Source organism: Aspergillus vadensis, assembly GCF_003184925.1.
Source record: "Aspergillus vadensis CBS 113365 unplaced genomic scaffold BO88scaffold_1, whole genome shotgun sequence".
NCBI lineage: Eukaryota > Fungi > Ascomycota > Eurotiomycetes > Eurotiales > Aspergillaceae > Aspergillus > Aspergillus vadensis.
This window is the reverse complement of record NW_020292039.1, coordinates 1,219,257-1,242,543: the sequence shown is the minus strand read 5'-3', so window position 1 is coordinate 1,242,543 and position 23,287 is coordinate 1,219,257. Positions and strand designations below refer to the sequence as shown.

General features: G+C 49.3%; 7 protein-coding genes across 7 annotated transcripts; 3 read left to right on the top strand and 4 right to left on the bottom strand.

Annotated features, from left to right (window-relative positions):
• Nucleotides 1-402: 402 nt before the first annotated feature.
• On the bottom strand, nt 403-1,766 carry BO88DRAFT_448272 (cytochrome and DOMON domain-containing protein; the record flags this gene model as incomplete). Its single annotated transcript, XM_025710426.1, has 2 exons — nt 403-1,658; nt 1,718-1,766. The coding sequence occupies 2 exons, from the start codon at nt 1,764-1,766 to the stop codon at nt 403-405; spliced, it is 1,305 nt and encodes a 434-aa protein (XP_025568247.1).
• Nucleotides 1,767-6,181: 4,415 nt separating this feature from the next.
• On the bottom strand, nt 6,182-8,532 carry BO88DRAFT_327826 (prephenate dehydrogenase (NADP(+)); the record flags this gene model as incomplete). Its single annotated transcript, XM_025702525.1, has 7 exons — nt 6,182-6,340; nt 6,507-6,638; nt 6,775-7,374; nt 7,509-7,657; nt 7,763-7,874; nt 7,942-8,002; nt 8,438-8,532. 7 exons carry the CDS (start codon nt 8,530-8,532, stop codon nt 6,182-6,184), a joined length of 1,308 nt encoding a protein of 435 aa, XP_025568246.1.
• A 212-nt stretch (nt 8,533-8,744) lies between these two features.
• Nucleotides 8,745-10,145, top strand: BO88DRAFT_354765 (40S ribosomal protein uS11). Its single transcript, XM_025703682.1, has 4 exons — nt 8,745-9,064; nt 9,135-9,207; nt 9,364-9,524; nt 9,588-10,145. The coding sequence occupies exons 1-4, from the start codon at nt 8,998-9,000 to the stop codon at nt 9,737-9,739; spliced, it is 453 nt and encodes a 150-aa protein (XP_025568245.1). The 5' UTR covers nt 8,745-8,997; the 3' UTR covers nt 9,740-10,145.
• A 52-nt stretch (nt 10,146-10,197) lies between these two features.
• Nucleotides 10,198-11,859, top strand: BO88DRAFT_377683 (AAR2 splicing factor family protein). Its single transcript, XM_025704414.1, has one exon. It carries the CDS (start codon nt 10,450-10,452, stop codon nt 11,842-11,844), a length of 1,395 nt encoding a protein of 464 aa, XP_025568244.1. The 5' UTR covers nt 10,198-10,449; the 3' UTR covers nt 11,845-11,859.
• A 470-nt stretch (nt 11,860-12,329) lies between these two features.
• Nucleotides 12,330-12,929, bottom strand: BO88DRAFT_400127 (uncharacterized protein). Its single transcript, XM_025705486.1, has 4 exons — nt 12,780-12,929; nt 12,613-12,687; nt 12,508-12,549; nt 12,330-12,418 (listed from the first exon to the last, which is right to left on the bottom strand). Exons 1-4 carry the CDS (start codon nt 12,888-12,890, stop codon nt 12,395-12,397), a joined length of 252 nt encoding a protein of 83 aa, XP_025568243.1. The 5' UTR covers nt 12,891-12,929; the 3' UTR covers nt 12,330-12,394.
• Nucleotides 12,930-13,495: 566 nt separating this feature from the next.
• On the bottom strand, nt 13,496-15,168 carry BO88DRAFT_11739 (branched-chain amino acid aminotransferase, cytosolic). Its single transcript, XM_025701320.1, has 3 exons — nt 14,513-15,168; nt 13,830-14,434; nt 13,496-13,770 (listed from the first exon to the last, which is right to left on the bottom strand). Exons 1-3 carry the CDS (start codon nt 14,925-14,927, stop codon nt 13,585-13,587), a joined length of 1,206 nt encoding a protein of 401 aa, XP_025568242.1. The 5' UTR covers nt 14,928-15,168; the 3' UTR covers nt 13,496-13,584.
• Nucleotides 15,169-19,302: 4,134 nt separating this feature from the next.
• On the top strand, nt 19,303-21,664 carry BO88DRAFT_377678 (putative C6 transcription factor; the record flags this gene model as incomplete). Its single annotated transcript, XM_025704413.1, has 6 exons — nt 19,303-19,408; nt 19,458-20,119; nt 20,170-20,321; nt 20,388-20,567; nt 20,621-20,974; nt 21,031-21,664. The coding sequence occupies 6 exons, from the start codon at nt 19,303-19,305 to the stop codon at nt 21,455-21,457; spliced, it is 1,881 nt and encodes a 626-aa protein (XP_025568241.1). The 3' UTR covers nt 21,458-21,664.
• Nucleotides 21,665-23,287: the final 1,623 nt, after the last annotated feature.

Genomic DNA, 23,287 nt, shown 5'->3' with positions numbered 1-23,287 from the left:
AGTCTTGGATGTGTGTTTATTCTCTAATTCGTTACCATACAATTTTATGATTGACTAGTGAATATAATTGATTGGGCATCGTGATCGATGCCTCTTCGCGAAAGACCAACATAGTCATGAAACACATGGCAAGTAGTCAAACGAGCTAGCTCGTATATATACAGAAGAATCTCTCTGAGATATAATGCATGAGATTAGCGAAGGTTGGGGTGGAAGACAAGTGAGAGATCCTGTTGATGCAATATAATATTACATGAAGACAGGGGCGAGAATAGAAAATCGGAAACGAATGAAGATGGCACGATGCTGTAGTACGACGAACTCCGGATATGCAAGACCCAACGAAAATGTACGCTTGGTAGTACAAAATGCTGATAATGATCGTGATATTCTGCGGGAACTTCATGGCAACCATGACTTCTCCCGTGACGTCTCAACAACTCCACTTCCACAAAGTGTGCTGTCGCTGTTATTTTCGAGTTTGGCGATCGGCGGTTTCTCTTGTCGCCGTCGGAAGAAGGGTAAACTAAACCTCGAGGTCTTGGATGCCGACTTCGATCTCCTCCAAAAGATGACGGAGACGTAGATGATGAACATTGACCCACATATTATGCCATAAGCAATAGGGGAAGCCGGAGGAATATCAGGATTTTTGGCAGTGGCATAATGAAACCCTACTCCGCCATTGATGACTCCCAGGGCCGCGAAAAATCGTCCTAGGTAACGATGGGAGACGCCATATAGCGAACTTGTTCCTGTCTTGCGGAAGTGGAGATGTTGCATGATGCCCAGTATTGGCTGGATCAAAACAACACCCCCAACCGCCACATAACCGATGACCGGGTGGTAGCCTCCAATCTCCTGCAGATCTTTGGAGACAGAGACACCGACCCCAAACCCAGCTAACGCTAGGAGCACAGCAAAAAGCTGCAGAGGAGCATGAATCCACGGTACTGTACGCCGAGAAGGGACGATGTACAAAAGAAGAGCGAAGTTGGGGAAGAGAAGGACGAAGGCCACTGAAGTCATCACGCCATGGGCGATTCGTTTCTTATGAAGAATGGTATCGCTGACTTGCTGCTGGTGAGTGTATGCCGACAGCTCGTGCATGGTTGCCATCGGGACAACGAAGGGGTTGGTATTGTTGCCCCCAACAGCCCAAGTGGTATTCAGGGTGAAAGTGCCGTGCCAGTCATGTTGGTATAACAGCTGGGATACGTTGCTGGACATCATCGGAGGGCCATGCGTCAGGGCCCACATCCAGGAGCTGGAATTGCCCAGTGCACTCTCTCCATTAGCAAGAGTTGTGCAGTTATCACAACGGATGTTAGCGGTCATGACCCCGTCGTGGATACCAGAGCCGTCAAGAAGATATGCCTCGATACTCGGGTCATAAAGAGGTTGCACATGACCGGTTGCCCTCCGAGTGGACAAGGTGACATTGTGTCTGGATGCTGCATAGACGATGAACAAGTTCCCGTCTGTCATTTGCGACCCCTGACCTAGGGCAAACCATTTGACACCAGGTGGTGCCTGTAATTGGAGAAAGATGGGGCCAGAGCCCGTCGAAGAGGTATTCTTAGGTACATTGATGCTATAGGAGACACCTGCACCTTCTGAGGGCCTGTGCTTGACTATTTGGCTGCATCCTGAGCGCACTGAATAGATACAGTCAGCCAATTTAGCAGGTACAATGACTTCAGAAGGAAGAACTTACCCAGACCAAAGGTAGCGACTGCAGCAGCTAAGAGATTTGAGAACTTCATTTGGGTGGTAAGAAGGATGGTAAGAAGGATCGTTTCAATGTTAGGTTTTGAGGGAAGGAAGGAATAGGTGATTGATGGTCGAATCAGTGTAAATGTAGAGAAAATGAGAGGAGACAGCGGGCCCAAGCCACTTCACGAATAATACAATGAGAAAGAATATAAGGATACCAAAAGAATAGTATCACAAAAGGACTGTCCTGAATAGAATGTAACCAGGCTTGCGGGCGGGCGACACCTTCTGGTGGAAGTTTCCTGGGAGTGTAAATGCTGGAATCTTAGCAGTTGCTGCTGGAAGTCTGATATTCATAGATAGACGAGATGGGAAGCATCACTGCGCAGACAGATTCTGTTAGTAAAGACCAAGCATCCACTGGAAAATCGACATCTACTGAAAGTCTTTCGGTATACAAGACTGAAAGTCCCCCATGTTCGTCATGAACCATCAATGGGTCTCGACGACGATGGGGGTACCGCAGTCACGTCCATTGGCAAGGGATTGTTGCTAGAGCATAGGTGCCATGTTTGGAGGGACAGGGGAAACAAGGGCTATTCATACTTAGAGCAATTGAAGAATCGAAAGGTGCATGATTGTCCTAAGCCACATAGTGATGTGCCACAGACGCCATGCGACAGATCTGCATGGCAATCACAACGATGAAGAGATGGAAGATCACGCTACCATGCGGGCGAACACCCTCCGATGGACAGACTAGCAGCTGCCAGGGAGACAGAAAGGGCAGAAGGGTGAGTGAAGGCAATCGAGTCTATTCAGATCCAACAGCGATAGGAAGCAAGATTGGGCCCACGAAAGGAGAAGATCGTCAATCAAAATGGGCGATTGTCAGATAGATATGCCCACCGCGCAAGGCAAGCGGGTACCTTGATTTTTTTCTCAGATCAACCATGGCGAAAATCCTCGGGTTTTTCCCAATTTAAAGTTCCCCCAGCTGCCACGCCTCTCCGGCCTCTCAGTGGGCATATTTTGGGAGTGGAATGGCCACATGGTCTGTGCTCGCCAGCTTGTGCCCAGACAGAGTGCTGGAGGCAGAGCCCAGCAATGTCCCAAACCATACTAGCAGCCGGAGAAGGGGGATTTCCGACCCAAGGTACGATGACTGCCTAGTGGACATTTAATCAAACCAGGATGGGACTATGCCATTTCCATGGAGTTGGGTCCATGCGCAACTTTCGTTTGGGTGCTTATTTGCAGACGGGAGAGGAGCCTGGATTGAATTTGGGTTTCTTGGGGGGGGGGGAGGAAGTGGATGACTGGGTGTGGGTGTGGGTTTTTGGGAGGGAAGGAAGGACACTAGTACAGTAGTTACTAGTTAGAAAGACAGTCCGACAGACTCTCTCTCGGAGAGGGGGGTGTGTGTGTGTGGGTGGAAGAGTAATAATACACAGTACGTAGACTGTAGAGAGGGGGGGCAAAAAAAAGGCGAAAAGGAACTTCTGCCGGGAATCCAGCATCATGATTTTCAACCGTTCAATGGATGGAGACATGCCAATTGGGTCGGAGAGCAGCAGCTGATCAATCAGACTGCAGCCTGCAGCCGGACCCATCAACTCAGTCCTTTTTCCCTTGTTATTCCTTCTGTTGTTCTTCCCACCCCCCGGTCCCCTTCCCTCACTGGCACGCATCTGTTGTTCGTTTGAAGGTCCATCCATCATCATCTACAAACGAAACTAGTTATTGCTTCGTCGTTTGGTTACACCTATCTTGACCTATTTTCAACCCCAAGAGGCTATGGTAAAATGATCTATCCCCCATTCTTACCAGAGACCGGAGTAAAAGTACTCCGGAAAGCGAACCGGAATAAGAGTACCTAAGTCAGTACTGTAAGTTCTATCCAGATACAGGTATCCCGGTTGTTGTTTCCATCTGTCACTCAGCTTTCTCCCCTTCCACCACCACCCAATGATTTATTATCATTGCATCGTCATCGGTAGCCACTCATCTACTATTCTCAAAACTGAGTCATTACTTACAAAGTGGCTCCGGTGTAATAGCTAGCTACAGGTTCTCTACTATCTTGTCCACTGCTACCTGCTATCGTCGAGCTCACAAGTCCGCTTAATGTTCCTGGCGCCAATCATGGACCCTTTCGTCACTAGACGTGAGTGGTCACCCACACGACTTTCTCGGACGCACGAATCCTGTGCAGGACCACTGCTGCCAATCAGCATCCGCCTTCCGTAGCTAAGACCAAGTTCTCGGATCTCGGAAGCAGTCGTATTCTCACCGATCCTGGCGTTCTTTCGCTGCTCATCCAGGGGTGGGCCGACGGAATAACGGATCCAATCACACGGTCGAGCCGGGAGACGGGACCTTCGTTTACTGGCTTTCCACGGGCGAGGTCATCGCCGATTGCAAGGTCTTGAGACGGCTGTTTTACCATTCTTGAAATAGGACAGCCGGGCAACCTTGGGTTGGAAAATGCTGGGCTTAACCCTTTTTCTTTTCCCATAAAAAGGGGTTCGAGGCGAATGGGAAACCAAGAGGAGGGGGGCAAGAAGTAAAAGTCTAATCATGACCATGGTTTATGCACCAAAGAACGAACACCGTATCCCTATACGCTTTCCACACGTCTCCCAAGGCATATGAACAACTCAGCAATTTCCGCACGTTCTCATGGTTGACCGACAGTCAGTATGGCCTGTTGCGTGCAGCGGAGTACAGACATGATAAAGTGTATGGGGAAAGGTTGCGCAGCATGGTTTCAGAAAAGAAGCAGGACCACCTTGGGTCGGACGCCCCCTATGTTTTGGGCTCCTGAAGCTGTCATTATTGTGACTCGTCTAGGGCGGACTAGGCCAATAACGCAAGACTTCTCCGAGCCTCCGACGCCTCCAAACTCGATCAGTCCACAGCTCGGTTATTCTTAGCACCTCGCAAGCAAAAAAATTTTGCCATGCAAATAGTGCAGCCATGTGATACCCCACTTCGACAACCACTACATCATCTGGTGGCTTGAAAAGACAATGGCCATGCAGACGATGATGCAGGCCAGGAAGCGCCATAGCCTGGATCGTAATTATCCTAGCATACCCCAGCAGATACGACACTACGCCACAAGACGGCCTGGTCCGTACAGATAGCGCTTTTAAATTACTTTGTATACGACAAGTTCATGAACTATCAATATCCAGCTAGGCTGCAACCAACCGCTTTGGACTTAGCAGTGCATCGATGCCAAGATTAATCGATCGAGCACAACCTTCGACGTGCCCCAAGAAAAACGGTCTGCTCCGGACCATTACCATTACTTCCCATCCATCTTTGCGTATCTTGTCCTTCTCGCCCGAAACTCATGGCATTCAAAGTTTAGTATCCATCCGGAGAGCAATCGATTAAAATGATCCGACGTACTCCGTAAATCCCCTACCGGAACCGCGGACTTCCCACGACCCGGGGCTGAAGCCTCAAAGGAGGGTCTCCGTCTAAAACGTCATGCAGCATACAGATCAACCATTTGTTTTCCCAAAGCAGGCCATGCAAGTAATATAAGATATCGGCTCTAGCAGTAGCTAGTCGCTTCGAAATGCGTGCGCGCACACACACACTTTACTCAATTGTCTATCCATGCAAGAGGACCAAGATCGATACTACCCTCCTCAAGTCTCTTGGGATCGGATTGGGTCTACGATCTCCATTCCAGAGTTTTGGCACCTCTCAAAGATACGACACCAAGCAGCCTAGTACCTTTAGCCACCATTTGGACTAATAACATCCTGGCTTAGCATCCTAGTGACTGCCACAGCGGGACCCATGAAACGTATGCGAATTGCCCTAAATGGATAAAGCCCAGCCCATAGCGATACGGTGGAATATTCCGTGCGCAAAACAGTGCGAGCGACCTGAGCCTCCGCGCGCGTGAACAAAAACATACTACATACATACATGCCCGTTCAGCATACCAAGAGCTGCTCCAACCACACAGAACAACGATAGTTAAGGGGGGAAACAATAATAGTCATTCTTGCCTGACATCAAGAAAGAAAGATCCATGACTTTCCATGACTCTCCTTCGACCTCGTAAAGGAGACCCTGTCAACAACAATCCAAGGGTTACCCTTATCTGCCCGATTGCGATTAGTTCAAGGGATAATCCCCGTACGTCGTCTACCAAAGTTCCACTGTTGTTACCAGTCGTCGTCGTTATCCAACGAGCGAGCCAGTTGCTGCCTATTACACATTATTATTAATATCATTAGTATATTATTATGGTGAGTATGATTATTATGGATTGCCCCCCTCCCCGATCCTGCCGGACTGGCGCAGAGACATCCACCTATTCTAGACGCGCTACCCGACTTTCCCTAGCCGGCTTCTTCTTGTGATTGGGCTTTTAGACTTAGTGAGGAGCCATTGGCATTACTCGATTTTCATCTCTTTCGGTGTGTCTTCTCCTATACTAGGCTTGGCCCGTTGCAGTCTTCTCCAGAATGGTCTTCATCATTTCGTTGCCCAGCTTGACGGCTTCGGGGAATCGGGGAGCAAAGTACTGCTGGATCCGCTCGAACCGGTCGCGGTAGGATTCGAAATCACCGAACGATACGCAGTCCGACCATGCCTGCACGAGTTATAGTGAATGACGTCAGTGGTACTGTTGTTGTACAAATCGGATTAAATGTGCATTGGAGGAGGGGTTGGGTTCCCATCCATATCTATTGGACTGGAATAAAACCGCACAAACGCGGCCAGGGTCTTTCTTGAAGCAAAACAGGGATAATACTCACGCGAGCTGCAAAGGTAAATTCCAGGTCATCCGAACGGAACGTCTTATCGTCGACTGCAGTGTCGAGGGCCGCCTCGAGGAGTTCGGGATTGCGGAAGAGGTATTCCGTGACGCCCAGCCAGAGACGGAAAAGCTATATAGATTGCACGCACACGCGCGCGCGATGATTAGACTTTGACTTTAAAGCAACGTTACATCGCATAAATTGCGCGGAGAAGGAAAAAACGAAGGCAGGAACGCCATGGAAAGCAAGGGACAAAACAACTCACAGGCGTGGAACAGATCATATGATCGTAGGGGACAATTCCAAGTTTGGACCAACAATCAACGATGGCAAGCAGACTGAGATGGCTGTTTGGAGGAGCCTGCTCACGTTCCCGGTTTGACAGGGAGAAACGGTCGAGGACTTCGTCCTTCAACAGCAGATCCTGGCCGTTGGTACCCGCTTTGAAAACGGCCTCCCCTGCAGCTCTGACACGGCGTTTGAGTTCGTCTCGGCGGCCCTCAATCATGAGCTTGTACAGATCCGTCACGGACTCTGCATACTGCCGGATCTGCTTCTTCGCCGCTGGGTTCAAGATGGCAAGACCGGCGTACACGTGCCACTTGTTGGAGTAGATACGTAGGGTGATGTTGATCTTTACGTTCTCGATACCTCCCACCCAACGGTTAATCTCCCAGGGGAATTGCTGGTTGGCCTGCCATGCTGTTCCCATGCTCAGGAAGGCCGCATGGGTGACGGCCTGGGTATCTGCCGTGATGCGATCATGCATCTCTCCGGAGAGGAAAACGAATTTGGATTCGAAGCATGACAGGACTTCCTTGACGAAGTTGAGGCTTTCATCGGAGGCACGGTGCTGGATCAAGACCTAGACACAAAAACGCAAACGGGCGTTATGTTATCATACTTTGTCCTGTGCGATCTTGGGTCTGAGGGCATATGATATGCTTCAAGCAAAACAGGCAGGCAAGCAGGCAAGCAGGCAGGCAGGCAGCAGCGTACCAGAGGTTGACCCTTGGGGTTGACTTGAGGGCCATGTAGCGAATGGCATGATACGATCTCTACGTCCTTGGGAAGGTGTTTGTCGAAAGCCGCGAGCTCAGGGGCTTTGCAGGACGTTTGACCACCGACGATTGCACCGACCTTGGTAGCTTTTTATGTGATTTTCCACAAGTCAGACAGGCACATTTCAAAACTCATGATGCAAATATAAGGGCGCAGCAAGCAAGCAAGCCTTTGCAACTTGAAATACATACACGGGCCATACATTTCCACTACCTTGTCGATGACACCGGCCTCTACACTGTAAATAATGTAATCGCTTATTCTGGAAACCAGGTGGCCATTGGGAAAGATAGTGACATTTTGCTTTTTGGTTTTATGAAGGATGAGTTTATGTCTGGACAGCGCGAGCTGCGAAGTATCATGGACGTACTGTGGATTCGAATTCTTTTATAAGACGCTCATACGAGTCGGGTTTGTCACATGCATTAATCCTTGATAGATAAAGAAGAGTAAATAGTTAGTATAGCTAATTCAGTCCGGCTTGATGCTTTTTTTCTTCTAAAGATATACAACGCGAGAACCTAGTTTGGCAGAATGGTTAGCACAAGCCCATAATGCGCAAGTGTGTGAATCAATCATCATAAATGTTGATAGCTTTGGGTTTCAGACAAAGAAATATAGGTAGCTGAGATGTTACATCATTGACGGTCTGGCGGAGTCGCAAACCTACCAAGGTAGGAAAGCTTACCTCCAGGCCATACTCGAGCCAAATGCACTCAAGTCATCATCCAAAGAGGGGGAGAGGAAGCAAGGGGAAAGCGAGAGAGATAAGAACAGAGGGGGATGCTCACCTATTACAATAACACACACCACCAGGGTCATAATCGGAAACAACTGACTGGGAAGGACACTTGTTTAAATATTACCTCCATCCGGCAGCGCTCAGACGCTGGGCGTACATCTTGCCCATGTCTCCCATGCCAATGATGCCGATCGTGGCTGATTCCTTGGTGAAGCCCATGTTTGCTGGTTGGATTAGTCCTCGTTCAGTCTTGTTTGTTGTGAGAAACTAGGCTGCGCGACACGCTCAATTGAGCCAATAAACAAGCCAGCAGACAAAGCCACGGAGTCCGACTGTCTGCCTGATTGGATATGAGGAGAAAGAAGAAAGTTATAGCTCGGGAGGTTGCAGCAGAAATTTTAAATAGTGCTGGTGGGAGCACCAAACCGGGCCGACTGCCCATCCGGCGTTACAACGCCTGTCACAGAAAGAGTCATCGAGTTGATTCACCGCGGTTCCGCGGCCTCAGGCTACAACACTCGCTTGCCCACCGCCCTTGATCAACTTTCAGCCAATCAGAATGTGAGCCGCCGTGGGTAGGGCACACACCAGTCATTTTCTGTATCCAAGCCATTTGAGGCCTATCGAACTTCTCTTTTTCCTTCCCTTCCATATTCCATCCCACTACCCCAGCAAGTCGACAAAATGGCTCCCAAGAAGACCGCCGGTGCTGCCAAGGAGAACGTCTCTCTCGGTCCTTTGGCCGGAGATGGTATGTACAACCCAGTGCACGTTCTACAAATTTGCGATCGAGACCATGTCTAATTTGAGATGATTTGCAGGCAAGCTCGTTTTCGGTGTTGCCCGTATCTTTGCCTCCTTCAACGACACCTTCGTCCACGTCACCGATCTGAGGTTCGTCAAATCTTGAAAAATCCGATTATCGACTGCACGAAATTCCGTTCTCCGGTGAACATTTCGCGCCCCGCAATGGACTCGGAGTCGGATATCGTGAATTGTCGCAAAACGCTGTTTGGCGGGACACAGATGGCTAACTGATTGGGATAACAGTGGTCGCGAAACCATCTGCCGTGTCACCGGTGGTATGAAGGTCAAGGCTGACCGTGACGAGTCTTCCCCCTACGCTGCCATGTTGGCTGCTCAGGATGTTGCTGCTCGCTGCAAGGAGCTTGGCATCAACGCCCTCCACATCAAGATCCGTGCCACTGGTGGTATGTGAACGAGCGCTATGAAAGCATCAACTCCACGAGAACAATCACTAATACTGGATATAGGTAACGGCACCAAGACCCCCGGTCCCGGTGCTCAGTCCGCCCTCCGTGCTCTTGCCCGTTCCGGCATGAGAATCGGCCGTATCGAGGACGTCACCCCCACTCCCTCCGACTCTACTCGTCGCAAGGGTGGTCGCCGTGGTCGTCGTTTGTAAGCATGTGCGGGTTCATCTCTTCCAAGTTGTGCGGAGCTTCTCCGCATGGTTGGATCGGAGCGGACTTGGCCTTGCTTGCCGTATGTGGATGGAATAAACGCGAAGAACGGCCTTTATCGCCTGGTCTTCAATTTATTACATACCCAAAAGTGTGTCTTTCGGTTCTGGATTTAGGTAGTCTGCTGTCTGTGTGGCGGTTGCTATAGTCAATATAACTGAACCTAGAACTGATGTGGTCCTTGACTGTAACTTCTACGTGTAGAGAATCACAGTACATAGAACATGCATATAGAATCCTGCAACTTGACTGGCTATTTCTTGCACCTCGATATTTCTTGCGCTTGGTGAATGTAAGTCTTCAGGTCTGGCAGGCATTGGGTTTTGATCTTCCGTAGCCGGGCTCCTTATCCCGCAATCAAGCTAAGATAAGCACATTTTATTGATCTACCCAGAGCTCCCCTCCACCTTCCTGTCCCTACCACAATTTCTTACACGTCGATTCTGGACTCATCAAGCGTCTTCCATGCATTAACTACTCCCTCTGCCGTACTCTGAGATACACCAACATAAACAGCCATTACCCCATCCGGCCTCAATCTGATTTGACGTCAGCTTTGCGATCCGATCTTTTTACATGCGACACGACCAAGCACAGCTATCCCACCATTAAGAAACCCAACTCACACTTGGGAGGTACTCATAACGCAGACATGACATCCACACTTGCACCCTCCCCTACAATTCTCGTCCCCCACCTCCCACCAAAGACCTTTGTCGGCATCGACCTCATAACCTTCACCTCGACCCCCAGCTTCCACGGAATCCGCGACCTCCCCTCAGGATGGCACTTCCTCTATACCGGAACAACAGAGAGTCTATCCCTCCGAAGTGGCGGCTGGTTCTACGTCGGTGACATAACCAAACTCAGCGAAGCCCAAGCCGGCAGCGTCGCGCTCACCACCCCCTCACACCCCGGCGCCGACATAATCGTCTGGAAATGGAACACCGACACCGAGACCCTAGCCCCGTTAACCATCGACAGCGACGCGGACAAGCAAGAAGCAATGCGTCATAAAGCGAATCTGGGAGCTATATGGCAAAGAGGAGGATTATTCCGGTACCGCAGTCGAGTGTCACCGGCGGCTTTGGCACAACAGAATGCTGGACATCCAGTACAGCTTGAAGTCGATGAAGAGGACGAGAAAGAAGGAAGACAGACTTGGAAGGAATTGACAGACAAATTGACGCTGCAGCTTTTGACGCGCGTTGTGGGCGATCCGGCTTTGGATGTGGATGGTCGGCCGCGGTGGATGGTTACGTCTGCTAGCTCGGCGCAGAGGGATACGGATGTTATACCTGGGCTGATGGATTCGGCGGAGGCGACGGAGGAATTGGAGAAGGTTACGGGAGAGAAGGAGAGTCAGTTCGGGTTTCTGCCAGTTGATTTGAAGAGGACGTGGCGGGAGGGGGCTATTGGGCGTGAGAGGACGGAGGCTGCGCAGGATCGCTCGTGGGCGTTGGGGGATTTGATACACAGGGTTTCTGAGGGTGATGAGAGGGCTGGGGAGGATCAGGTGCTAGGGGAATTGCAGTTTGCGTTCTTGATGATCTTGACGCTCATGAATTACTCTTGTCTTCAGCAGTGGAAGAGGCTGTTGGAGTTGATTCTGACGTGTCGGGCGGCTATACGGGATAGAGAGACCCTGGTGGCTGGGGTGTTGAGGTTGCTTTTACTGCAGCTCAAGAGGTGTGATGATGTCGAAGGGGGGCTGTTTGACCTTGATGGTGAGGAAGGTGGTGAGTTCTTGCGAAGACTACTTGTGAAGTTTAGACGGTCGCTTTATGAGATCGTTGATGGTACGGAGTCAGTGGTGAAGGCTGAGTTTGACAAGCTCGAGGCTTGGGTTAAGGAGGAATATGACTGGGAGCTGAACCGTGAGGTCTTTGTTCGGCGGGGTATGGTTCAACTGGAGGATGGTGAGCAGGTGGAGCTTGACATGCACGATGATGATGAAGACGACGAGCTAGGAGAGTATGCTCCGATGGTGGTGGTAGATTTAGGAGACGATTCCACACAGGATCGTGTAGATATGGGAGAGGCTTGAGGAGGCACCCATCAGCTATACGAAAATATATATATATATATATATATATATATATATATAGAATCACTTCTCAGGGCGTATATCTTTACAACTAATACCTATACTTATCATGAGCAGACTAGCAGTCATCCGGGATGGCACTGCAGATCTGTAGACTTAGTAGCAACTGCTGGGTGAATAGTATACTATCTGGTAGCTAGAGCGGACTGGAATATACTATCGTTACTAGTAGTAGTAGTATCCTCTATAGATTTAGCAACAACTTCAAACCAATACCACACACAAGGTTTCGAAACCTAATCTCGCCTCGTAGCCATGAGCTATTTTAGTAGTATTTCCTATTTTAGCCCCTATCGGTACATCATAATGGCCGAGGTACTAGTTAGTATATAGATAGAACTTGCACCCAAGAATACACACTGAACAAAATACTTCCGACATCCCATCCCGGCACACCAATCACCGAATAGTTATTTGTTATTGGAGACGAAGTTCATGTTAATGTGATGTAGACCTATCCTAAGATGGCCGACTTAGGGGGTGGAAGGTTCTACTGGCATGAGTATATGTGTATCTGGAGATAGATGTTAGTATAATCGTCCTAGTAGTAGTAGTAGTAGTAGTAGTAGTAGTAGTAACGTATGAATCCTGAGATTTACTTACGGCGCTATTCCATATATCATCCTTCTCAAAAGTGCACTCAGACTAGGATAGCAGCAGTCAGTTTCAGACAATCACTGCATGCTTATTTCTCATCCGCTTACTTACCCCTGTAGGACATGTGCATTCCCTGGCAGGTGGTTTGAAGTCGTCCATCGGGTAGTCGGTAGTATAACGGCATTTCTAATGTATTGGTACTGGTGTAAGTAGTCTGAATTTTCCAACAGGAGGTATAACCAAGAAGTAAATCTGATCGGAACACGATAGATACGTACTTCATCAGCGTTGCAAATGCGGCTTGGATCATAGTCGACATTCACTGCAGCAGCCATGGCTGGAGCAATAGTAGTAGCGAGAAGGAGGGTAATTGGAGTGAAAAGACGCATTGTCGGATGATGGTTGGGTTATACTCTAGGATGATGAACAAGAGTGTAGTACTAGTGAAATTGAAGCTTGAGCTGAGAAACTTGAAGTTGAGAAAAGTACTACAGAGTCGAAGGATTGTTTGAAATGTATATATCCTAGTAACAGTAATTTATTGGATAACCAAAAGAAGGCAATCTTTAAAAAGCCAACTATATCTATTACGTAGTATGCTCGAAATGTCGCTGCACTTCGTTGAGGTTATAGCTACTAATAAGAACTTGCATAAATAACCTGCCTGACTCTAAACTATCTGTACGGTATAAAATGTGTAGTCTCCACTGATCAATCCAATAAGCTCATATGGGCTTACAATAGTGCATGATAGTGAAAAACTTAATAAAAGCAAGTATGCTACACCTCTTCAATAGTAGTATCCTGTTTATGAATCCATGGCAGCACTTTCTGTCGGGTTTAACTGCAGAATAGTATGGGAGCATCCATCCAACCAAGCGTGGCATGTCACATGAGTCTATCATTCCACTCTAAAAAGGTACCTGACAAAATAAGTTAAATATATACAGTAGCTCTAATCCCTTCCTGCTGCCCCACACCCAACATCTCCTACCCTGCATGAGTCCTCCCAGCGGGCTCTTTTTCCTTTTCCCTCCCTAAACAAAACATCGTCATCATCATGATCATCATCGCTGCCAACGCTTATTGTTCAACTTCACCATCAATGACGTATCCCCACTCATGGGTCGCCTCGCCCTTCATGCCGAACATGATGGCCTCGAGCCAGGACTTGATCTGAGCAGCATATCCGGCACGTTCAGCACCAGCCTCCTGCATGTTCATATCTACATCTCCGCTGCGGATGAGCTTGATAGGAGTGACGAAGTACTGAATGTCATAGTTAGTCACCATACACACGGTGTGAAGTAAAAAGAGGGAAAACCCACAGCAGTACCACAGACAAACGACTCCACGATCCTGCCCTCCTTCCAAGCCTCCTCGACATCACCGATAGTGAAGTGCTTTTCGACGACGTCAACAGGAGCCAGCTTGCCCACCGACTGAGTCAGACGCTCCCTAGCCAACTCCAGCACACTACGACGAGTCACACCGGGAAGGATAAGCTGACTCTCCAACGAAGGAGTCACCAGCTCCAGCTTCTTCGTCTCCTTGTTCTCCCACACGATGAAGAAGTTACTAGCACCCGCCTCCGTAACCTGACGATCCTCACCGAACAGCCACAGCACCTGATCGAACCCAAGCTCCTGCGCCTTGCCATGCGCCAACAACGACGGACCATAGTTGGCGCCGAGCTTCGCGTATCCGAAACCACCAGGCCAAGCACGAATGCTATCAGGCTGAGAAGCGTAAAGCTTCAATCCATGAGGAACACCAGGCTGCTCGGACTGCTTCTTCGAGGGGTCAGGCCACGGCACGGCAATGATGAAGAGAAGGGCTTCCTTGGGTGTCTGGACGCCGAGGTGTGGGCCGCTGCCAATCAACGCGGGACGGAGGTAGAGGAATCGACCAGGTTGATCCTTGGGTAGCCAACCTACAAAAGACGAGGGTATGTCAGTTTATCGTGATCTCGGAAGTCACACCCGGCAATCGGGTTCAGGTTCAAACTTACGAGGTCCATCGATCTGCATCAACTTGGCAATGAGACGCTTGATTTCCTCATACCGGAACGAGGGCAAAGAGGTGCGCTTGGCGCTGTTCATCAGACGCTGGCCATTGCAGTCGGGCCGGAACAGACGCAGCTTGCCATCGAATCCCCGGTACACCTTCATACCCTCGAAACATTCGGTGGCATAGTGCAGACACGAGGCCGTGGGAGGGATGCTCAGGTTCTCGAATGGCCGAACTTCAGGAGTCTCCCAGCCATTGGCGACAGTCCAACGAGCAGTGACCATGTGGTCGGTGCAGTGGGAGTGGCTCAATTCCTCGGGAGAGCCAGGAAGAGGCACATCGCGAAGGTTGGTCGAGCGAGTGACCTTGACGACGGAGGCGTCGAGCTCCGCGGGAGAAGGCGCAACAGAACCCATTATTGCGATTGATGTATGATTTGCGAGGAAAGTGATCAAGGAAAAAAAGAAAAGGTATTAAATAAGATATGCGGAATTGGAAAAGATTGATTGGGCGCAAGTGAATCCCGCGACGAAACAGGCTTTATGAGTCACAGAATGAGTTGACTGACCCTGGCGATCCGTTCGAAGTACCTTATGCGTCGACTTTCGGTTCCGTAACCCGAGCGGAAAGAAAACCAACTAATTGCAGAGATGCAGAGATTGTTTGGTGGCAAAGCGAGTGGTAAGAAAGCAATTGAGATGGCAAATTTTTTCTTTTTCTACAGACGAGGAGGGACCGACGATTCTATCTACTGAATTTAAGGAGCACCCAGACAAACCCCGCGGAGGGGAAAGGATAAACCAAGAAAAAAAAGTTTTTACAGTGACTTGCCGGTTCGGGTGCCTTGATTCTATGGGACGACTCCTTTTTTGCCATCGATATCCGAGCCTCCACGCGATATGCAACGTCCCGCCGTTGTTCTTGACAGGGCGCGAACTAACAGGACATACGGTGATAGGCTGATGGCCGTCTCTTTGTCGCGTCAATTTGGTAACAGATTCGATATATTTCTATATCTGACAGCGGACTCCATCGTATGCATATCGATCGGCTTGATGCGTTGAGCCCCTCGTACCGATGCTAACCGAAGGCGGTGTCGTCTTCTGATTAGATAGACGGCGGCTTATCACTCCGGAAGCGGAGGGTGAAAGGAGTCATGTTCGCCTTGATTAGGCAATATCTTGGGAAGGATACTACTTTCGCTTAATTGAAAGGTCTTTGTGGCCTAGGTAGGTATTGATTAAGAGCTTGTTAACTGGTTAGCATTCCTGGTCGACTAGAAGCATGCTTGTAAGCTTCATTCTGGCTTTCCAGCCAATTTGAGTCTCAGAGTATGATGGTCTCTTTCATCGAAAGCGGACACGGTATTTAGTTATTAGTGCTTAGAGCCCGTGGGACTTTCATTGCGAGCCGAATAGTCCCCTATTTACGTGAAGGTGAAACAGTTTTTGCAGAGTGATTCGATCCCATCGACCTCCACACCTACGCCCAGCCAGAAGTGTTGGTTGCATTCCACAGAAGTCCAGACGCACATACCTTTCGAGTTAGAGCATCTGGCGCAAATAAAAAGCACAATCTACTAGTTATCCTTGGCTATCCAGAACACGCATCAACCTTCGGTAGAGCTAAGAAGGCTAGAAGCACCCAGAAAGACTGGAATGCCGTGGATGCATGTTACAGCCTTCTTGATTGGAGACAACAGATCATTAGTAGTGTGACTCGGATGCTTGTCTAGAACTTTATTAGCCAACTCCTGCAGACACCGCACGCAAGGATAAAGAAAAGCCTCGGGGTTTATTTGAGCCACATGGACAGTCCAAGAAATGAAGAGAAAACTGTAATGGGAAAGCACTTTGTACCACGGCTACTTGTATAACCATGGATGCCCAGCACTTGGGTTTCCTTTCCGGGTGGTGCCCGAATAGAAGAATGTTATTGTCGGGTCGTCAGGCTGTCCGTCAGTATCTTCAACGGTGAGGTTGCAGGAAGAGGGGAGGGGGGCTATTGTTGAGAAGATCGAACTATTCTTGCCATACGTCTAGGCAAGCTGTCTGTAGGGCCAGATGGCCTACGATGGGGCGGAGCCGAGTCTGCATGTTTGATTGGCGCTCAGACCGCGGAGGTAAGGTTAAGTTGTGATGATTGGATCGATGCTTTTCGGTGCAGCGAGATATATCATGCCAAGCGATTGGACCTTACTAACGTTCACCCCCTGGCAGACTCCGGCCGAAAAGGAGTTGCCCCAGAGTTCGAGGGATTTGAAATGCTGGGGAGCTCGCGTGCTGCTGGTATGTAAAACCAGGCCTTGGTCGCGTCATCGTGATTGGTGGCGATATAGGAAAGGAAGACCAGCATCGGTTGACACCAACAAATTGTTAAGTGAAAGCGTGGTTCCCCTCGTAACAGGGCGAATATTGGAGGAGGTTCATGTCACAGTGATGTAAAAGGCCGTTTCTGCGCGAATCCGTCGTGCTGCGGGCTGTCAGGTGATCCGACCCATTCATCGCGACCCTCTGAGAGTATCCCAAGCCGCGTATGCACACTTGCCTCTAGGATCCTACAGCAACAGATGACCGGCCCAATGTAACTCTGGACTATTAATGATCGACAGGCGCGACCTTCGCCGCAGATGCTATGTGGAGATGGGGTTTTCAGCCAGCTCGCGCCCCTCCCGTCCCTATGCTGTAAGGAGGATAACCACTTGGTGCATAGAAATGCGCCCGTGTGGATGTCATACTCTGTCTAGAGAATATGGATCTCTGGCGCTCGATTTAAGCTTATAACACGAGAGCTCTAGTCTTTGGTCACAGTCCCACTGCAAGAAGGCTCTGTTCTCGGGTCAGTAGAGCCAGTCCCAAATCGCCATCTTATACCCGCTCAGCCGTATTTGCTACGAGGCGTCACGCCCAAGGAACTTTGCACCGCATAAACCACATTGGTTCGAGCAAGCTACATAAGCCGGCGCCAGCATCGAGCTGCTAACTAGGATCAGTCAAGAAAATTGCTGCGGGGCCATGCCATGGCAGGCTAGAACAGAGCATCATTCGCCGCGTAGTAAGGATGCAGTGAGAGGATGCGAGCCCCCCATTCTGACAGGCGAGCCGGCTGGGCTGATGTAATAAGCTGTCTGGTTCAGTAGCTATTCGTTATTTGAGGAGTGGACCGGCGACCTGATTTATGGTGGACCTTGACCTCGACCAGTCTAGGATCTGGAGTCCTCTAGCTGGTGCTATTTCATTGTGTTGCGGGTCGGTGAACTTTTCCACCTATTGTATTTGCTGCATATCGGGTGTCGGCTGAAGCACCTGCCTGCTATATTGCCCGCCTCTCTTTTTTTGATTTTTACCCCCTCCGTCTGGTGTGCTTTGCCCAAAACTCTCCCTTACTTTGTTTTGCGGTTCGCTGGCCCGATGGCTGTTTGACCCGGCCTGTAAGATCGCTAGGCACGGATGGTACCCGCAGGTAGAGTTTAACTTATGTCATGTATTGTATGCATTCGAGTCCTGGATCCCTTATCCTAGTAAACAGTGCACTGGAACGACCCGACGGGAGGCAGCAAGATGGGCGCGAGCCTTCCTGGCCTACCTTGTGGCACGCTTATTTGACGGCCTGAGGGTACTGTGTAGACCAATTGCAGTTCGAGGGACCCCGTGCATACCTGTCACCTTCCAAGTTAAGTGTTATCTCTTCCTAAACCGACATTCCAGGCTTCCTGGCTAGCATGCGTCTGGGCTAGTGACACCCAAGCTTCCTCACCTATAAGGCCATAAGACATTGACACTTGTCATTCGCGTAGGGATGCGAACATGGTGTCATTACTTGTAGATCGGACCGGAATGAACGGTATAGGGCCGTAATCAATACCACGACAAGATCGCTCCGATGCGCCTCGCGCTGCTGCCAGACCTCTGCCCATCGAGGAACGTTGGGGAAATAATCAGGAGAGCTGTCCACTTGTAGTATTAGGGGTCCTTTTTAAGCATGGCCCCTTGTTAGGGATCGGGATTCGCCCCAGGAATAACCGGTATCGATGCTTGTTTGCTTCCCGCTGAGGGGTCTTTCATACCAGGCAAGCGCTTTGGCTTAAATGTGGTGGTCGTTAGTCATGGTTCCGGGCAGTTATTATCTGGTAAGTCTTTCTGCTTCTGCCAGCCCTGCCCCTTCCCATTCCCAGGCTCTCGTATAGAGGAAGTCTATTATCACGTGTATCATGATATTCTCGATTTGTTGAACCATTTCGTCACCTCTGGGGTTGAAATCGTCTCCCCAACCCCAGTTGTCACCGCGGCACAAGTCATCAGCAACGACCACCGACCGTTAAAAGGCTGGCATCCGTGTTTGACGAAATATGCGTATTGATAGGATTCCCGAAATAGATTGTTCTTTTCATGAGAGTTGAACCACCAAGCTCAGGCGCCATACCGAAATTTTCAGATAGGGTGAGGTGGTTAACATTTTCGCCCGTGTTCCTGAGCCGACATCCGTTTCTTCGCGGTCCTTCCCACCAAGACCATTAGGTTCAGACTGCAAAAAGTATCGCCGTACGTCTTATTTCGATTTCCATGTCGTACGATCCGACTGACCCAAGAGCAGCCTTGATCACTAACCAGCGATGCGATAGCATCTCTCGATCATCTCATAGCTACCTTTCCTTCGTCGAGGGGGAACATTGTCGCCTGAAATGAACACCGAAAACCAAGGCAAACATCTTCCCTCCCTGGCCCCAGGGCCCCGAGGCCCCGTTGCAACTGGATCAACCACATTGGCCAAGTCAAGGAAGAACTCGACAGCATGTTTGCCATGCAAGCAGGCAAAGCGAAAGGTAATACCTGGACTCTCAGTTCTGCCTACAGGCAGTGGGGAAACATAGGGAGGGAGGGAGACACTGTCTGCGTGCGTGTCTCACTGAATCATATCTGGCAATTCAGGGCCTTTCTCCCGACAAGTACTCTGCATGCTTGCCCTCCATCTGCCCATTCACCTATTTCGCTCTTCTGCTAATGAAGAAGCATCACAGTGCAGCGGACGCCCGCCACCTTGTAAAGCATGCCTCAACACCGGGGGATGCATATTCGATGAGACACTCGACCTGAGGCGAAAGGTCGCTGCTAGGCGCACCCAAGGAGAGCTAGAGTACTACCGAGGCCTGCTATACTCGCTTCTCGAAACGCTTCGATCCTCAGATGAAGAGAAAGCCAGACAGATGTTGGAAAAGATCCGTGGCAATGCTCAATTGAACGACCTCGTCACTGTTATCGACGCTCCCGCCACTGATTTCAGTGACGCAAGTTCAGAGCACTCCAAAAGCGTTGGACCTGCGGAAGATATTCCATCGCAGCACGAGCGCCCAGTTGTCGATGCCCACTTGCGGATAACGGTGGAGAAGCTCTGTGATAGTCCCTTGTTTCAGGTATCTTCCAGGCCTTGGACAGTAGTTACTAATGATGACCATATTGTTTCGCACCTAATATCGCTATACTTCACTTGGGATCATCCGTTATTGCAGGTCGTGGATCAAGAGCTGTTCCTAAAGCATGTGGCTACCAAAGAAACCAATCCAGATTGCTGCACCTCGCTGCTTGTTAATAGCATATTAGCGGTGGCAAGTGTGTGTTGCTCCCATCCTCCTTTCAATTCGCTATGTCTGACCACGACAAGATCTATTCCGACTTTCCAGAAGTTTTTGCTGTCCCTGAAGATGAGACGTCACGGGGGCAGCATTTTTATGCGGAAGCAGAGCGATTGTGGAACGCGGAGGAAGGCCACGTTTCTCTGGCCAATATTCAAGCTGTGGCCCTAATGAGTCGTTTGTATGGCTTGCGAAGAGACCCCCTCCCTACTTTACATAACCGATCCTAGCAGCTGACTAGTTGAAGCCTGAAATTCCAAGGTAAAGACGACTTGAGCTGGCTTATGCTCAGGCAAGCTGTACAGCTCGCACAAGATTTTGGCATGTTCACGTCACCAAGGATGGGACACCGCCAGTGGGAGAAAATGTCTCTCCGACTGCAGCATGCTTGTGCAATCACTGCTTGGGGTCTCTTTATTTTGAATGCGTATGACGGTATCCCCGACGTAAACCGGCCAAGCTAACCGGCTGAATCTGCAGGCAAACGTCATTGCATAGTCGCAAGGTCGCAGAGTTGAAGCCACCGAAACATAAACCATATACTATAACTGCGCTCGATGATGGTGTTATGTGGACACCGTATCCTCGCTTCAATCAGGTTGGCCCCGTTAAACAACCGGCATATCTACGATTTGTCATGACCAAAATGATCGATTTGACCGAGATTGTCGCGGACATACCGGATCTGCTGTTTGACAAAGGGCTCGACATGGCAATTGGCGAATTGTGGATAGCAGCCAATAAGAAATGCGTTCGCTTGCAGCGATGGCTTGACAGCCTTCCGAAGGACTTTGAGGCCGACGATGAGAAACCGCCACAGATCTTATACCTGTAGTAAGAACATGGGCTTCACAGAGCAGATGTTTACACCAACTCTAACTGCCATTTAGTATCGGATACCACCATACGATCATGGTACTATTCCAATATTTCTTGGAGCATCAACATTTTGGGCCCACGTCCCATCCATCGGAATTTGAACAAGCCCGGTCAAATCAGCTTCGATCGGCGAAGCAAGTTGTCCATTGTCTCCGCTCGTACCATGAAGCCTATGGATTGCGACAAATACCCAGGCAGATACTCGAGCCCACCAATAGTAGTCTCCTTGTCTTTCTGAGTGCCTTGAACGAGGACGATTCAAAGGATGCGTTTGTGGAATTGTGTCGGTTTCTAGTGGCTTTCAGCAAGAGATTCGCGTTAGCTGAAGAGATGCTTCGCAATCTAGAGAACATTGTTCAGTCCTCGAGGCTCACTTTACCCCCAGAAGCTGTTGCTGTACTGGATCACAGGGGGCAGGATACTTCACAATGGCTGTAAGCCCGGGTATCATAGCATTATTTGCCAGAACGGTATTGTTACTCCGTCATTATGTTTGCTTCGAATCATATAGAGATATCAGATGGAATGAATAGTGGATGAAAGTCGAAAGGAACAGGTTCAATCGGAAGGCATGATGGGAGAAGATCAGATCCTGTACCACGAGGGTTTTGGGGGGGGGGGAGAGTTTCCCTCAGTAGTGTTAATGTGTGTTTCCTGAAAAATGCGGCATCTGTTTTTAAAAAAAGACCACGATAAATCGTCAGTAGAGGATGACAAGGATCAACTCAGATGGAAAGATCCCGAGCGAAGACGATGAAATAGATAAAGCATTGAAGGAAGACGAAAGTGGCGTGAGCCAGTGGACGACAGTTGCGAGTTTCGAGACTGAACCCGGAGATCAGTCCGCCTGCTTGGGAGGAACCTGTCAAGGCAGAACGGAGCCAGTGATAGCTGGTCGTGCCGGTAGGATAAGTTTTCCGGACCAGCGCACCAATAATTTCCTACACCAAACACGTCAAGGGCGCCCGCCAGCCCTCCCTTCCAACCTCCAGAAGCCCATCAATTCTTTCCCTTACCGCCGACCAGCAACTTGTCTTGGGTTTTGGTCTTAGGAAAACCTGCTTTTTTGTTGCCTCCATCATGTAGTACTCTCTTTCGGCAAGGATTCATTCATTCGTGCATCTCAGTACATCTCTTCATGTCGATGCTGCATCACAACTGCTGACGACAGCCCTCATTATGGGGAAGACAGCTGTTCCGACCCTCAGGCTGCCCCAATTGCCTTTTCTTGTTCTTCTGAAGGTTGTTAAACAGCGGGTTCTTTAAGGCATGGTCTTGTTGTCCCTAGGGCCATTTGTCTGAAGGACGACCACCCTGCCTCTCTCTTCCCTCTTTCAATGTGCATCTTGAGGCCTTGATGTGATACTCGTGGATACAGGGACTCAACCACTCTATAGAGACAAGTCTATCATGTAAGTAGGTAGCATCATTTAGTCAATTCTGCCCGGCGGGTTCACACAGTATACAGAGTAGTAACGTTAAGGTGGCCAGCCATGTCTACTCTGCAGAGGGCTAGGAATACCTTTGCAAATTACTATATCTACTCACGAGTCATGAATGCCTAATAACTCCAAGAGTACTCCAAGAGTACTAGGCGAATACGTAACTCTTTAGATGTATATAGTAACTATATCAACGCAGGCAATTTAGGAGAGCCTTCTTATATCAATCATAGTATATGCTATTTCTTATAGTTGCTCTTTCATGATCTGATAAGGACAGGGAGGGTGCGCCACGGGCAGCCACAAAACCTGCCACCAAGGATAGATGCATAGTTACTATAGACTACATGGAATATTTCAGCTCATATCATGCTACATATACTCCGTATCTATCTGTTTTCACAACTGCTTCGACAGAATGTATATATTAGCGGGATTGTTTGACATTTATGACCTTAAAGCTCTGAGGTATATTTATATGCATGCATAGTAGCATGCAGCCTGGCATGGAGTACTACTCAATATTGGATCGGCAACCAACACATACACCTGTTGTACCACGGAAGGCTGCACCAGTAAATCAGTACGGGAAGCAATCTGCACCGCCACACTGAAGTATTTGCAATGTAGAAAGAGGGATAAAATAATGCATCGGAGTGAACATATTGTACAAATAACATGATTTGCATCGCTAATCTGGTAGTATTCTCCGTCACTCGGTGTCTTGGAAATATTGCCCATTGACAGATCTCTGCACTATACAACAGTAGCAATGGGGGGAAAATACCCCCTTCGTGGCGCTGTGGCTGAGACTACATCTGGACCA

Coding starts and splice junctions, on each gene's coding strand:
- BO88DRAFT_354765 (XM_025703682.1), top strand. CDS start 8,998: ATGGCTCCCAAGAAGACCGCCGGTGCTGCCAAGGAGAACGTCTCTCTC. Junction 9,065..9,134: donor CGGTCCTTTGGCCGGAGATG/GTATGTACAACC, acceptor GATGATTTGCAG/GCAAGCTCGTTTTCGGTGTT. Junction 9,208..9,363: donor GTCCACGTCACCGATCTGAG/GTTCGTCAAATC, acceptor TTGGGATAACAG/TGGTCGCGAAACCATCTGCC.
- BO88DRAFT_377683 (XM_025704414.1), top strand. CDS start 10,450: ATGACATCCACACTTGCACCCTCCCCTACAATTCTCGTCCCCCACCTC.
- BO88DRAFT_400127 (XM_025705486.1), bottom strand. CDS start 12,890: ATGCGTCTTTTCACTCCAATTACCCTCCTTCTCGCTACTACTATTGCT. Junction 12,688..12,779: donor GCATTTGCAACGCTGATGAA/GTACGTATCTAT, acceptor CCAATACATTAG/AAATGCCGTTATACTACCGA. Junction 12,419..12,507: donor ATGATATATGGAATAGCGCC/GTAAGTAAATCT, acceptor ATCTATCTCCAG/ATACACATATACTCATGCCA.
- BO88DRAFT_11739 (XM_025701320.1), bottom strand. CDS start 14,927: ATGGGTTCTGTTGCGCCTTCTCCCGCGGAGCTCGACGCCTCCGTCGTC. Junction 14,435..14,512: donor GATGCAGATCGATGGACCTC/GTAAGTTTGAAC, acceptor CGTCTTTTGTAG/GTTGGCTACCCAAGGATCAA. Junction 13,771..13,829: donor CGTTTGTCTGTGGTACTGCT/GTGGGTTTTCCC, acceptor TATGACATTCAG/TACTTCGTCACTCCTATCAA.